The 15,000-nt window shown below is 26.4% G+C and overlaps 2 protein-coding genes across 2 annotated transcripts; both read left to right on the forward strand.

Moving 5' to 3' along the window:
• The first annotated feature begins 5,895 nt into the window (after positions 1-5,895).
• LOC124951793 (juvenile hormone epoxide hydrolase 1-like) lies at positions 5,896-9,520 on the forward strand. Its single transcript, XM_047500693.1, has 8 exons — positions 5,896-6,053; positions 6,525-6,636; positions 7,073-7,265; positions 7,644-7,885; positions 7,975-8,090; positions 8,209-8,405; positions 8,532-8,766; positions 8,887-9,520. Exons 1-8 carry the CDS (start codon positions 5,998-6,000, stop codon positions 9,083-9,085), a joined length of 1,350 nt encoding a protein of 449 aa, XP_047356649.1. The 5' UTR covers positions 5,896-5,997; the 3' UTR covers positions 9,086-9,520.
• A 1,738-nt stretch (positions 9,521-11,258) lies between these two features.
• On the forward strand, positions 11,259-14,973 carry LOC124951796 (juvenile hormone epoxide hydrolase 1-like). The gene is made up of 8 exons (XM_047500697.1): positions 11,259-11,774; positions 12,252-12,363; positions 12,797-12,989; positions 13,375-13,616; positions 13,714-13,829; positions 13,904-14,100; positions 14,222-14,456; positions 14,572-14,973. Exons 1-8 carry the CDS (start codon positions 11,719-11,721, stop codon positions 14,834-14,836), a joined length of 1,416 nt encoding a protein of 471 aa, XP_047356653.1. The 5' UTR covers positions 11,259-11,718; the 3' UTR covers positions 14,837-14,973.
• Positions 14,974-15,000: the final 27 nt, after the last annotated feature.

Below are 15,000 nucleotides of genomic sequence, written 5' to 3' on the forward strand. Positions count from 1 at the left end.
ATGTATAAAAAAAAAAAGAAAAAAAAAAAAGTCGATATATCGAATATATGCGAGTATTATCGCGCGAGACATAAATAAGGGAAAACAAAAATTAAATTAAATTAAATTAAATAAATAAATAAATAAATAAATAAATAAATAAATAAATAAATGAATAAATACATGAATAAATTAATAAATAAAGCGATAACAAAGAGAGATACGTGCTTAAAAATATAAGATTATTGCTATTTGTTTATTAGCGCCTACTCATTTTATATTTTTAGATGCTTATTTTACGTGAACCCGCGTAAAAAGAAAAACGCGAGGCATGATTATTAATATTACGATGATGACAACAGCAACAACAATAAAGATAAAAAAGAGAGAGGGAGAAGGAGGGAGAGAGAGAGAAAGAGAGAGAGAGAGAGAGAATTAAAGACACAAAAAAGATGGAAAAAAAAAAAATAAAAGAAAAAGATTGATCGCATGCTGCAATGCTTTCTCATATTTTACCCGAATCATTGTAAGATTCTTAAATTGATAAATTATAAATTTGTACAGGAAAATAAGCACGAGAAATGAACGAAGAAACACACGGAAAGAAAAAAAAAATTAAGAAGAAGGAAAAAAGAAAAAAAAAAAAAAAGAAAGAAATGTAAATTAAAACGGCGAAGCTTGAAGGAACGATTATATATATATATATATATATTTATATATTTATATATATATATATATAAAATTTGTTTATGCTCGAATTAAGTGACAATAAATCTGTGGATGAATAATAAATTTAAGAGTGGTGTAGGTGATCGTTGAGAAAAAAAAAAAACCTGCATTCGTAATCAAAAATAATTAGGGGAATAAAACAAAAAAGAGAAAAAAGGAACAAAAAAAAAAAGGCATTAAAAGGAAAAAAAAACGAAAAAAAGAAAAAACTAAAACCAAAATAATAGATCCTTTATATATTACATATGTGTGTGTGTGTGTGTGTGTTTGTGTGTGTGTATGTGTGTGTATGAAATATGTAAGGAAAAAAATGAAATTTTCTTGTAAAGATATGCTCGTATTGAATATTACGTTTAATTGTACATAGATAAATTTACTATGTACTATTTCCTTTACTTCTGTTCGGACTATTATTATTATATGCAATATTAAGTAAAATTGTTGTTTTCATTTTATCAAAATGAAAGAGAGACAGAGATAGGTAAAGGAAAAAGGAGGAGAGGGAGAGAGAGTGATTGAAAGTGAGTGAATGAGTGAGTGAGTGAGTGAGAGAGAAAGAGAGAGGGCGATCAATGCGTACGTGCCGTAATTATTATTATAATTTTTTATCATTTGAAATCTTACTACAGATTGGTAAAAAAAAAAGTTTCAAGATTGGTCCGAGTGTCCCTAAGTGATATTAAAATTCAATTGCTTCCTTTCGAATTCTTTTAGGCGTTTCCTTTCTCTTTTTCTTTTTATTTTTTTCTTTTCTTTTTTCTTTCGCCAGGGAGTGATAATTTCTTTCTTGCGAAAATTTGTAAAATTACAATTTCCCATCCTGTGAGATTATTCAGGCTTAATCGCGTTAAAACTGGAAAAATCAAAAAAAAAAAAAAAAAAATCGTCGGACTAATCGTCGATTGTCTGAGAAAAATTGTCGAAAAAATTTTACGATGATCTTTTAATGATCATCTAAGTACTTTTGATCCAAATGTACGATATTTTTCTGGATAAAAACTGTACTCATCGTGTGTACACACGTACGTACGTACGTACTTACGTACTTGTGCTTCTTAATCGTCGTAGAAATCGTTTTAACAAATTATTGTTCGATTGATATATTTCCTTCCTTTTTTTCTACTTCGACGTAAAAAAAAAGAAAAAAAGAAAAAAAAAAGGAACACGAACGACCAGAGTGACACATAATATATACATAAGTGAAGTTTATTTGAAGCGCAAAAATTGGAATTTTATCGAAGCTATAAACTTCTTCCTCTTCCTCTTCCTCTTCCTCTTTTTCTTCTTCCTCTTCTTCTTTTTTTCCTTCTTCTTCTTCTTCTTTTTCTTCTTTTTCTTCTTCTTTTTCTTCTTCTTCTTCTTCTTCTTCTTCTTCTAGAAAATCTTTCATTCGATCGATCAATCGAATACCTTCATCGTTTTTATAATAGAATCTTTTTTAATCCCATACATTCGTACGCTCGATATTCGATTTTTATATTGCTCTCATGACAGAAACGCGACATCGCGATTTAATACGGCGATCAAGGTAAAATAAAATATATGTAAAAAAAAAAAAAAAATAATCGCGATGGATTAATCGCGAATAATGGAGTTGGATTACTTTGAGAAGGGCAAAGGTAACGAAAGAAAATCAAATTAAATAAAATAAAAAATGCAATCCCATGATAAGATTCGTCTGAATACCTTTAACTCCTACATATGTATATAATAAAAAAAAAAAAAAAAGAACGAAATTTAATAAAAAAAAAAAGAACGAATGAAGAAAAAAAAAAAAAAACAAAGAAACCCCTTCCAAATATTGTACGCGAAATCCCACGACGACGACGCTCTTTTACGATTGCCTTGCGTATATTAATAATAATTAATATTAATGATAATTATAATAATTAATGATATATAATGACAACAACAACAACAACAACAATGAGAAAAAAATATGAAAAAAGAATAAAAATAAGCAACAAACAACAAAAGCCTGCTACGTAGTTAGTTAAATTTGTTTGAGGGTGCTGCTGCGAGAGAGAGAGAGAGAGAGAGAGAGAGAGAGAGAGAGAGAGAGAGAGAGAGAGAGAGAGAGAGTGCATGAGTGAGAGACAAAGATCCACATAGAATTTCAATAAATAAAGCGTTAGAAAATATATGACAAAAAAGATTAAAAAAATTACACTCACATATATATATATATATATGTGTGTGTATGTGTGTGTGTGTGTGTGTATATATATATATATATAAATACATACACACCTGCGTTTGTAGATGAGCGATACAGCGAGACGATTTAAAAGGGAAAGAAAAAAAAGAAAAAAAATAAAAAAAAGAAAAGAAACAAAAAAAGGAAAAAAAAACTCATGTATAGATAAAAATAAATAATTTGTAGAGCGCGTGCGAAATCATGTACATTGATTATTGTTATTAGGCAATCGATCATCAAATTAATGACGTTCAATAAGCAACTAGAACGGCATTATTGTATGTTAACTATTTTACTTAACGCACTAGCATTTACTTTCATAATAAAATCGATTATAACGAAAAGAAACAAGAGAGAAAAAAAAGAAGGAAGAAAGAAAGAAACAAAGCAAACAGAAGAAGTAATATATAATAATAATAATAATAATAATAATAATAATAATAATAATAATAATAATAATAATAATAATAATGATAATAATAATAATAATGATAATAAAAATAATAATAATGAGAAGAAATTGAAAAAAAAAAAAAAACAAACAAAAACAAACAAAAAAGAAAGAAAGAAAGAAAGAAAAACAGATCAAGTCTTTTTGTCCTTTCGTTCACATATCCAAGACTGCCATCTCGCGCGCCATACGAACGACGAATATTTTTTATTGCCAATAACAATGTTTAAATGTACGAAATGATGATCATTGGTGGATCTCGATTTAGAATTATTGATTTATTTAAAAAGGAAAGAAAAAAAGAAAAACAATAAAAAAAAAGAAGTACGTAAACAAATAAAAATGATTAAAAAAAAAAAAAAAAAAAAAAAAAAAAAAGAAAAAAAAAGAAAAAAAAAGAAAAAAAAACCAAGAAAATAGAAAAATGTGAAAAAAAAAAGAGACAAATGAAGATGAAATAGAGAAAGGAAGAAGCTCAATAGCATTGTCGGTGTGTACGTAACATAATCCGACGATAGTAATAATTGCAAAAGATTATTACATAAAAAAAGTGCATACATATATATATATATATATATATATTACATCGAATGATATATATATATATATATATATTACATCGAATGATATATATATATATATATTACAAAGCAAAAAAAAATTATCGTAGTAAATGAATATTAGCAAACGCGGTAGGCGCGAACCGCAATCGCTTTGCTCCAAATAGAATTTTGTTAATATAATATAAATAAAAGAAGGAGATAGATGATAGATATATGCCGCGTCCATGATGATGATGATAATAATAATAATAATAATAATAATACTGATAATGATGATGATGATGATAATTGATGATGAATCGCCATCCGATCCATTATAAAAATGCGAGACGACAAAAGAGAAGAGAAATGTGTGTGAGAGCTGCAGGAAAAATAAAAAAAATAAAAATATAACGAAATATCTACGAGCACCAGCAGACATAAATGGAAAAATCTACTGTGTCACATTTCGAGAAATATATAAATATGTATTTGTTATTGTTTTAATTGAATCCTTTGGATTGTTTATACGATACCTCGCACTATCCCAATTATATAATTCTTTCTTTTTTTTTGTTTTTTTTTTTTTTTTTTTTTTTTTTTTAGTTATCGAAAAACAATAATAATCATTATTAAATCAATTTTGACGATTGAGGTAAGTATAGAGTCCGATCTAATTGAAAATATGTTCCTTTCTTTTTCTTTTGAGTTTCTACGAATTGATTTCACGTGAAACAACTCCGTATATCCGATTGCCTATCGGCAGGGGCTGCTTTTGTTTTCTTTTATGACGGACAACGAAAAATAACACTTATATTATTTCTAAATCTGTTCCTGTTCTGTTAGATAATGATTTTTTATTCGATTTCATAAAAAAAAAAGTATTACATATTTAATGCTGTTTGACGCTTATATATATTAAAAGATTACCGGGAGTATTTGATAAGATAAATGATATAACGATTCGATTATATTGTAATACTGATTAATTGTATTATACGTAAACAAACGTTTGCTAAATAAAGAAATGAACATTAATTAATAATTCATTAATGATATTAACATTAATTTGTTGTTTTCAAATTATGTTAACAATACAATATTGCATCTCTTGGGAATTCATTATAAAAAAAAAAAAAAAAAAAAAAAAAAAAAAAAAAAAAACTAAATAATAATTTAATTTTAGTTATATATTAATGCAAACGAACGACTTTGATATAAACGGAAATAAATATCATGTCGAAAATATTGGAAATTAAAAAATGAAATGCTTGATTATTAGAGATAGTATCGTTTAGAAAAAGAATTTTATTAAATTCAATAATAATATAAGATAAGGATAAATCAAAGAGAGATATTGTTTCAAACAAACATTGGGGGGATACGAAAAAAAATAAAAGTGCCTCAAAGGAAATTATATATAGAATATTATAAATGAGATTTGTTGTATTAGATTCAATAATATTATATTCAATAATTTAATCTATATTATATACTATATCTATATAGTATTTGTACTTATATATTATCTATAAATAATATAGATCGTAAAAAGTCACCTAACTTTAATTATCATAAAAATAATAACTAATCTAGCCTTAAAAAATTGACATACTTATTCTATGATTCGATATAAAGTTTATCTTATCGTGATATCTATTGGACATATTACAATTTATTAATATCTTATTAAAACAACCATTTAGATTCTTTTTCGATTATAATATTTTTTCGATATAAATTGAAAACTATAAAATTAAATAGATATTATCGTAATACATCGAGACAAAGTTCGTCGATTCCAAAGTGACGATGATATAAGTTTTCTGATGGTTGCGATTTTTAAACTAAATGTTTTAACAAATGGGCAAACAGACACATAAACAAACTCTTTAATTAAAATATTAATGATACAAAATTTCGTTAATACGGAGTAGATTTAATATTATATTAACTGCGCATATATATGACTTAAATAGTTCTATACATTGTTGTTGCTATCCGCCAGTGGTTCTCATTTGGTTTCTTTAAAATAATATAATGCACAACATTCAATATCCTTCAGTTTCCTCTTGAACGTTGTATAGAACGGACGTAAGATGTGGAAGACTACGACGGTTATACTTATTTTATCTATTGGCCTATATAATCTTATGTAAGTAACATAAAAAATAAAATAATGAATAGGTAATAGTTTGTATATATATATATATGTATATAAAGTACGCTAAGAAAAAACGAAGCAAAAAGAAGAAGCAATAATGTCACATATCAAATTTACATACTAATAATGCAGCAAAATTGCTTTTGTATCAATAGGAAAATAAATTCATTTACGATTGTAATAATAACCAAAGAGTATTAACATATATATATATATATATAATTAACATACAATACGTTCATGTACTATATATATATATGGTAATAAAAAATCGTCGGAAGCATGAAATATGCATTTATGTTCATTAATTTTATATCAAAAATAATCACGATAATATTTTAATTATTAACTCCATTTCTATTTTTAATTATTACGATTAAGAACAAAAAGAAATAAGGATAATTATAATTATATATATATTTTTTTTTGTTTTTGTTTCGTTTTTATCCTCTCACAACGAAGATTTCAATGGGAATTAAAGAAGCCAGATTTGCCAGAAACTTTTTGGGGCCCAGAGAAAAATAAAGCTGCCTCGAAGAACGTTCGACCGTTCAAAGTCGACGTACCAAAATCGGTAAATATAGAAAAAAGAATATTTACATATAAATACACACAATATATAACACAAAATATATAAAGCAGATCAATGATTTATATTATGTATAAATAGAGAAATCAAAGATCTCGTGATTCCATTATTATCAAAGTAATAATTATTGTAGCGCTCATTAAAAATGGCGCTTAAGAATAACATGACTATCTAAATTTTTTAAGATAACCAACTCGGAATATAATTTCAATGCATGTGTATGCAAATTTACATAAGCCAATTTTTTTGTTACAATTGTTTTGCTGCTTTGTTTTTTCGAAACTTAAATCATCGATAAAAAATTTACTTGATATAATTCATTCTGTCTCATTCTCTTTCTCTCTCTCTCTCTCTCTCTTTCTATTTCTTATATATTTTTGAATAATTATTTTATTATTTATTTTTGTCTCTGTCATCATAGGTCATCGATGATTTAAATAAACGTCTGGAAAATCCAAGATTGGACGTAGAACCATTAGAAGGTGTCGCTTGGACTTATGGTGTTCCAGCTCCTTATTTAAAAAAAATTATTACATACTGGCATAATAAATATAATTGGACCGAGAGACAATCTCTTCTGAATAAATATCCACAATTCGTAACAAACATCCAAGGTACCGTAAGAAAAACATGGCGATTACTGTTCTTTGTAATAAAAAGAAAAAAAAAAAAAAAAAACTATTCATATTCAATTCTTAAATACGATCGTAAGGCTTGGTATGTTCGAAATAAGACTAAAAAGTTCACGATATTGTAAAGTGCAAGTTTGTATTTTGTTTTACGTCATTAAAGTAGATCGGTGAAGGTCTTTACCTTATCATTGTAAACTATTGTATAATTACATGTGATCATAAAGCGTCTTTTATCATCGTTGCCTTCCCGTTAGAATTCACACCAGTTTGTCTTATGACTGTTAAACCTAGACCGTTTCAAGGATCTTTCATACTATTTCAATGATTAACTTCTCTAGATTATATAATTTACTTTTACAGGTCTTGACATTCACTTTTATCACGTTAAACCGTCGAATCTTTCAAAGGATAGAAAGATCAAAGTTTTACCGTTACTTTTAGTCCATGGTTGGCCTGGTTCTGTGGTTGAATTTCAAAAGATCATTCCTTTGTTAACAACACCCAGACCAAACAAAGATTTTGTCTTTGAACTTGTCATTCCATCTTTACCTGGTTATGGTTTCAGCGATGGTGCTGTTCGTCCTGGATTAGCGCCAGCTCATGTATAATACATTTATTTTAAATATATATATATATATATAAGAATTATTATATCTATTATCCATCATATTAATCATATTCTTATTTTTAGATGGGTATTATCTTTAAGAATCTCATGACAAGATTAGGCTTTGAAAAATATTATGTTCAAGGAGGTGACTGGGGTGCTGTTATAACTTCTTCAATGGCTGCTCTTTATCCAGAAAAGTAATCAAATTTTTTTTCTTTTTTTTTTATAAACGTCAGCTGCGTTTATCTATATAATATATATATATATATATATATATATATATATATATATATATTTGTTTTTATTACGGTATAGAATCTTAGGACTGCATTCGAACATGTGCGTCCATATAAAACCATTGAACTTTTGGAATATTCTTGGAGTGTTCTTTCCTTCTCTTATTGTTAATAAACAATACGAACATAAAGTCTATCCATTAACAAATTATTTTTATGGACTGATGGAGGAAACTGGATATTTGCATTTACAAGCTACTAAACCAGACACAATCGGTATATAGATAAATTTTGAAGATTATGTAAAAATGAAAAAGATCGAAAAAAAATATAATTGTTCCTCTAAGTAATTTTTTTTTTTTTTTTTTTTTTTTTTTTTTTTTTTTTAATTTCTTTACATAGGTCTTGTATTGACGAATTCACCAATATCATTGGCAGGATACATACTCGAGAAATTTAGTACAGGTACAAATCCTGAATATAGAATCAAAGAAGACGGTGGTTTACTTGAAAAATTTACTTTGGATGAACTTTTGGATAACATCATGATATATTGGGTGACCGATTCCATAACAACTAGTGCACGTATTTATGCTGAACAATTTACACGGAAATATTGGGATTTAAAAATCGATGAGTAAATTTCATAATCATATTTAATATGCAATAGAATAGTCATAATAAAAAAAAAAATAATAATATATATATATGTGTGTGTTAATAAAATCTGTAAAAAATATAATTAATTTTCGTATAGATTACCGATTGACGTACCATCAGCATGTGCCGTATTTCCTGGAGAATTTGTCTACACTACTGAGAAAGTTCTTCGTACGAAATATTTGAATTTGATTCAATTCAATCATATGCCTAAAGGTGGTCATTTTGCAGCCATGGAAGAATCGATTATATTAGCAGATGACATATTCGAATTCTTTGATAAAATTGTGAAATAATGAAAGAACAAAAATAAAAAAGAAAAAAAAAAGAAAAAAAAAAGAAAAAAAGAAAAAATTATAGTTTCTGAAAAGAATAAGTAAGAGAGTAGTTTGAAAGTACATAAAAAACATTTTTAAATATTTCCCCTTTTTTTTTGTTTGTACGAACCCTTTTATACAAAATTTTAATTTAAATCTTATATAAAAAGTTTCATACATATTATTTGTATATATATAAAAATTCATTTTTAGATCTCCTTTCACTTGGTATTTATATATATATGTGTGTGTGTGTGTGTGTGTTGGGTTGACAAGAAAGTAATTTCAGTTTGCACAAATAAATTGTGTTATATTTTTTTTTTTTTAGCCATAATTAAATCGAATCGTCATTATAACTGTGCAAGAAATTGTAAAAAAGGTTAAATATATTACACACAAAATAATTGAAAGTCACATGAGATATTTTAGATTCGTTAAGATATTTGGATTCCACATGAATTGAAAGAAATTCATTTAAAACAACGAATCGATATTTGCAATATGTATTTCAAAAGTAATGCAATCGATTCTTTTTTAAAACGAATTATCACTGGTGATGAAAAATGGATTGTCTATAACAAGATTAATCTAAAAAGGTCATGATCTAAACACGATGAACCAATATTAAACATATCAAAAGTTGAATTGCATCAGAAAAAGATGCAAACTATCAATTTGTTATACATTTGCAGTTACTTCCAAGCAAACAATTATTTAATCCGATCAACTCAAATGTTTTATCCCAACAATTTATAAAATTGAAGAACACAATCAAAGAGAAAAGAATAAAATTGATAAAACGCAAAAGACTATTGTATTTCATAATATGACTATGCGAGACTTTATGCATCTTTGACAACTTTAGAAATTATTGGAACTTGAATTGGGAGAAGTGATATTGCATTCCCAATCTAATTTCGATCTTGAATCATCGGATTATTATTTATTTCAAAATTTATAGAACTTTTTAAATGACAAAAATTTCAATAATAAATGATGAGGACAAATTATACTTAGTTTGAGTTGTTAACTGATAAAGGCCAAAAGTTTTATGGGCGTGGAATCATAAAGTTATAAAAAAAAAAAAAAAAAAAAAAAAAAAAAAAAAAAAAAAAAAAAAAAAAAAAGGGAAAAATGTTCTCCATCGAAATGGAAAATATTTCTTTCTATTAAATTGATAATTCATTTTTTATATAGCAAAAATTAAATTCTATTTCACATTAATATATATATATATATATATATCCTTTGAAGTATGAAAATGAAAGAGAAAATATCATAATGATTCGAATAGAATGTTTGCAACTAATAAACTATTTAATGACTCAGGATAATTTTTATGATTCACTTTTCCGACATTGTATTGAAGACATTTCTAAAAGTGATAAACACGTGGCAAAAAAAAAATCTATTCGTTTCATTTCTGCAACATCACGTTCTAAGACGTATAATCGTTCCATTGAGTAAACAAATCGTAAATCGACAATATATAAAACTTAACAACAATTATGGATCTTAATAGTTATGTGCAAGCTTAAAAATGGAATATTTTATTTTAAAATTTACCTTGTTATATAATATTTAATCAAATTGATACATAACATTAATGAATTATATAATTAAGTAATATTATAAAATAATAAATTAGTGCTTTCTTTAATGGTAGACGAAATGGAACAATGTCTCCCAGACGTCATTGTATGTCAAATAATTAATTAATCATTTCTAATTGAACGATAACGTAGAGATAACGAATATTTATAAAACAAATTCAATCGTAATCGTAAATTAAATTCAACTAATACAATAAAAGATATTACTTAATCATAAATATTTTTCATTAACAAACTGATATAAATAATTATTCATACGAATTATATTATTAATAGTTAAAATTATATTATAAATAGTTATATATACGAATTATATATTGTAAATCTATATTATTGAAAATAAAATTATATTTAAAAAAAAAAACCTTATATAATAATAATGTCGATAAGGAAGTAAACATCAGAATGCAGTCGATAATGAACGCGTCATAGAATTAAAATAATACAATTTAAGACACAAGATGGCAGCATCATACATTAGTTTACATAAAGTCTCAGTATAATATTCGACCTCTACAAAATTTATCTTATCGTGATATCTATTAGGCTTATTAGAATTTATTAATTAAGCCATTTAGTTTCCTTTTCGGTTATATTTTTTTTTGTTTCTTTAATAAAAAATTAAAATCCATACAATTAAATCGATATTATCGTAATATATTGAGACAACGTTTCTTGATTACAATACTGTGACGATAATATAAGTTTTCTGGTGGCTTCGATTTCTAAGTTAAATATTTTAACATACGTGCAAACAGACACATACACAAACTGATTAATCGAAATATCAATGATAAAGAATTTCGCTACTATAGAATAGATTCAATATTCTATCAGTTATTCTTAGAAGCATATATATGAATAAATAGTATTGTGTCACTTATACATTGTTGGTGTTATCCGCTCAGTGGTTCTCATTTGATTTCTTTAATGTAATGTAACACACAATATTCAATATCCTTCAGTTTCCTCTTGAACGTTGTATAGAACGGACGTAAGATGTGGAAGACTACGACGGTTATACTTATTTTATCTATTGGCCTATATAATCTTATGTAAGTAACATAAAAAATAAAATAATGAATAGGTAATAGTTTGTATATATATATATATGTATATAAAGTACGCTAAGAAAAAACGAAGCAAAAAGAAGAAGCAATAATGTCACATATCAAATTTACATACTAATAATGCAGCAAAATTGCTTTTGTATCAATAGGAAAATAAATTCATTTACGATTGTAATAATAACCAAAGAGTATTAACATATATATATATATATATATATATAATTAACATACAATACGTTCATGTACTATATATATATATGGTAATAAAAAATCGTCGGAAGCATGAAATATGCATTTATGTTCATTAATTTTATATCAAAAATAATCACGATAATATTTTAATTATTAACTCCATTTCTATTTTTAATTATTACGATTAAGAACAAAAAGAAATAAGGATAATTATAATTATATATATATTTTTTTTTGTTTTTGTTTCGTTTTTATCCTCTCACAACGAAGATTTCAATGGGAATTAAAGAAGCCAGATTTGCCAGAAACTTTTTGGGGCCCAGAGAAAAATAAAGCTGCCTCGAAGAACGTTCGACCGTTCAAAGTCGACGTACCAAAATCGGTAAATATAGAAAAAAGAATATTTACATATAAATACACACAATATATAACACAAAATATATAAAGCAGATCAATGATTTATATTATGTATAAATAGAGAAATCAAAGATCTCGTGATTCCATTATTATCAAAGTAATAATTATTGTAGCGCTCATTAAAAATGGCGCTTAAGAATAACATGACTATCTAAATTTTTTAAGATAACCAACTCGGAATATAATTTCAATGCATGTGTATGCAAATTTACATAAGCCAATTTTTTGTTACAATTTTTTTGCTGATTTGTTTTTTCGAAACTTAAATCACCGATAAAAAATTTACTTGATATAATTCATTCTGTCTCATTCTCTTTCTCCCTCTCTCTCTCTCTTTCTATTTCTTATATATTTTTGAATAATTATTTTATTATTTATTTTTGTCTCTGTCATCATAGGTCATCGATGATTTAAATAAACGTCTGGAAAATCCAAGATTGGACGTAGAACCATTAGAAGGTGCCGCATGGACTTATGGTGTTCCAGCCCCTTATTTAAAAAAAATTATTACATATTGGCATAATAAATATAATTGGACCGAGAGACAATCTCTTCTGAATAAATATCCACAATTCGTAACAAACATCCAAGGTACCGTAAGAGAAACATGGCGATTACTGTTCTTTGTAATAAAAAGAAAAAAAAAAAAAAAACTATTCATATTCAATTCTTAAATACGATCGTAAGGCTTGGTATGTTCGAAATAAGACTAAAAAGTTCACGATATTGTAGAGTGCAACTTTGTATTTTGTTTTACGTCGTTAAAATAGATCAAATAGATCGGTTAGGGTCTTTGTCCTATCGTTATAAGTTATTGTAAGATTACTTACGATCATCAAACGTGTTTTATCATCGTTGCCTTCCCGTTAGAATTCACTCCGGTTTGTCTTATGACTGTTAAACCTAGATCGTTTCAAGGATCTTTCATACTATTTCAATGATTAACTTCTCTAAATTATATAATTTACTTTTACAGGTCTCGACATTCACTTTTATCACGTTAAACCGTCGAATCTTCCAAAGGATAGAAAGATCAAAGTTTTACCGTTACTTTTAGTCCATGGCTGGCCTGGTTCTGTGGTTGAATTTCAAAAGATCATTCCTTTGTTAACAACACCCAGACCAAACAAAAATTTTGTCTTTGAACTTGTCATTCCATCTTTACCTGGTTATGGTTTCAGCGATGGTGCTGTTCGTCCTGGATTAGCGCCAGCTCATGTATAATACATTTATTTTAAATATATATATATATATATATATATATAAGAATTATTATATCTATTATCCATCATATTAATCATATTCTTATTTTTAGATGGGTATTATCTTTAAGAATCTCATGACAAGATTAGGCTTTGAAAAATATTATATTCAAGGAGGTGACTGGGGTGCTGCTATAACTTCTTCAATGGCTGCTCTTTATCCAGAAAAGTAATGAAATTTTTCTTTTTTTAATTTTGTAAAAAAATTATCGCCTTTATCCATCTCTTTTTATTTCTATGCAGAATCTTAGGATTGCACTCAAACATGTGCATTTGTAGTAATCCATTAGACTTTTGGTATATTCTTGGAATGGTATTTCCTTCTCTTGTTGTTGACAAACAATATGAACATAAAGTTTATCCATTAAAAAATCTTTTTTATGGACTGATGGAGGAAACTGGGTATTTGCATTTACAAGCTACCAAGCCAGACACAATCGGTATATATGTATATATATATATACATATAAATTTTGAAAATTATTTAAAAATGAAAAAGATAGAACAAAAAAATCATAGTTTCTCAAAATAATTTTGTCCTTTTTAATTTCATTAACACAGGTCTTGCATTGACGAATTCGCCAGTGTCATTGGCAGGTTACATACTCGAAAAATTTAATACATGGACGAATCCCGAATATAAAACTAGAAAAGACGGTGGACTACTTGAAAAATTTACTATCGATGAACTTTTGGATAACGTTATGTTATATTGGGTGACCGATTCCATAACAACCAGTGCACGTCTTTATGCCGAACAATTTACACACAATTATAGAGATTTAAATATAGATGGGTAAGTTTACAATACCAAATCATAATTAATATGTTATATAGTATAGTCATTAAGGAAAAAAAAAAAAAAAAAAAAGACAAAGTATATAAATAGATATATTATTATTTTTATATAGATTACCAATCGATGTACCATCAGCCTGTGCCATATTTCCTCACGAACTTACCTATACTTTAGAAAAAAGTCTTCGTGCGAAATATTTAAATTTGATTCAATACAATCATATGCCCGGTGGTGGTCATTTTGCAGCCATGGAAGAACCTATTGTATTTGCAAATGATGTATACGATTTCGTCGACAAGATTATTGAACAATCAAAGAATGATAATAAAAAGACAGTGGTTACGGAACAAGATAATAAAAAACCTAAGAGTACATAAGAGAGAAAGAAAGACATTCCTAAATTTTCTTGTTTTTTGTTTCTTTTTTTACGAATATTGCTAGACATTTTTTAACATGTAGATATATATATATAAGACACTTATTTTTATGTTGTTATTCATTTGGTGTATGTATGTATGTATATTATCTGTATGTTATAAAT

Source organism: Vespa velutina, chromosome 9 (assembly GCF_912470025.1).
Source record: "Vespa velutina chromosome 9, iVesVel2.1, whole genome shotgun sequence".
Classification (NCBI taxonomy): Eukaryota; Metazoa; Arthropoda; class Insecta; order Hymenoptera; family Vespidae; genus Vespa; species Vespa velutina.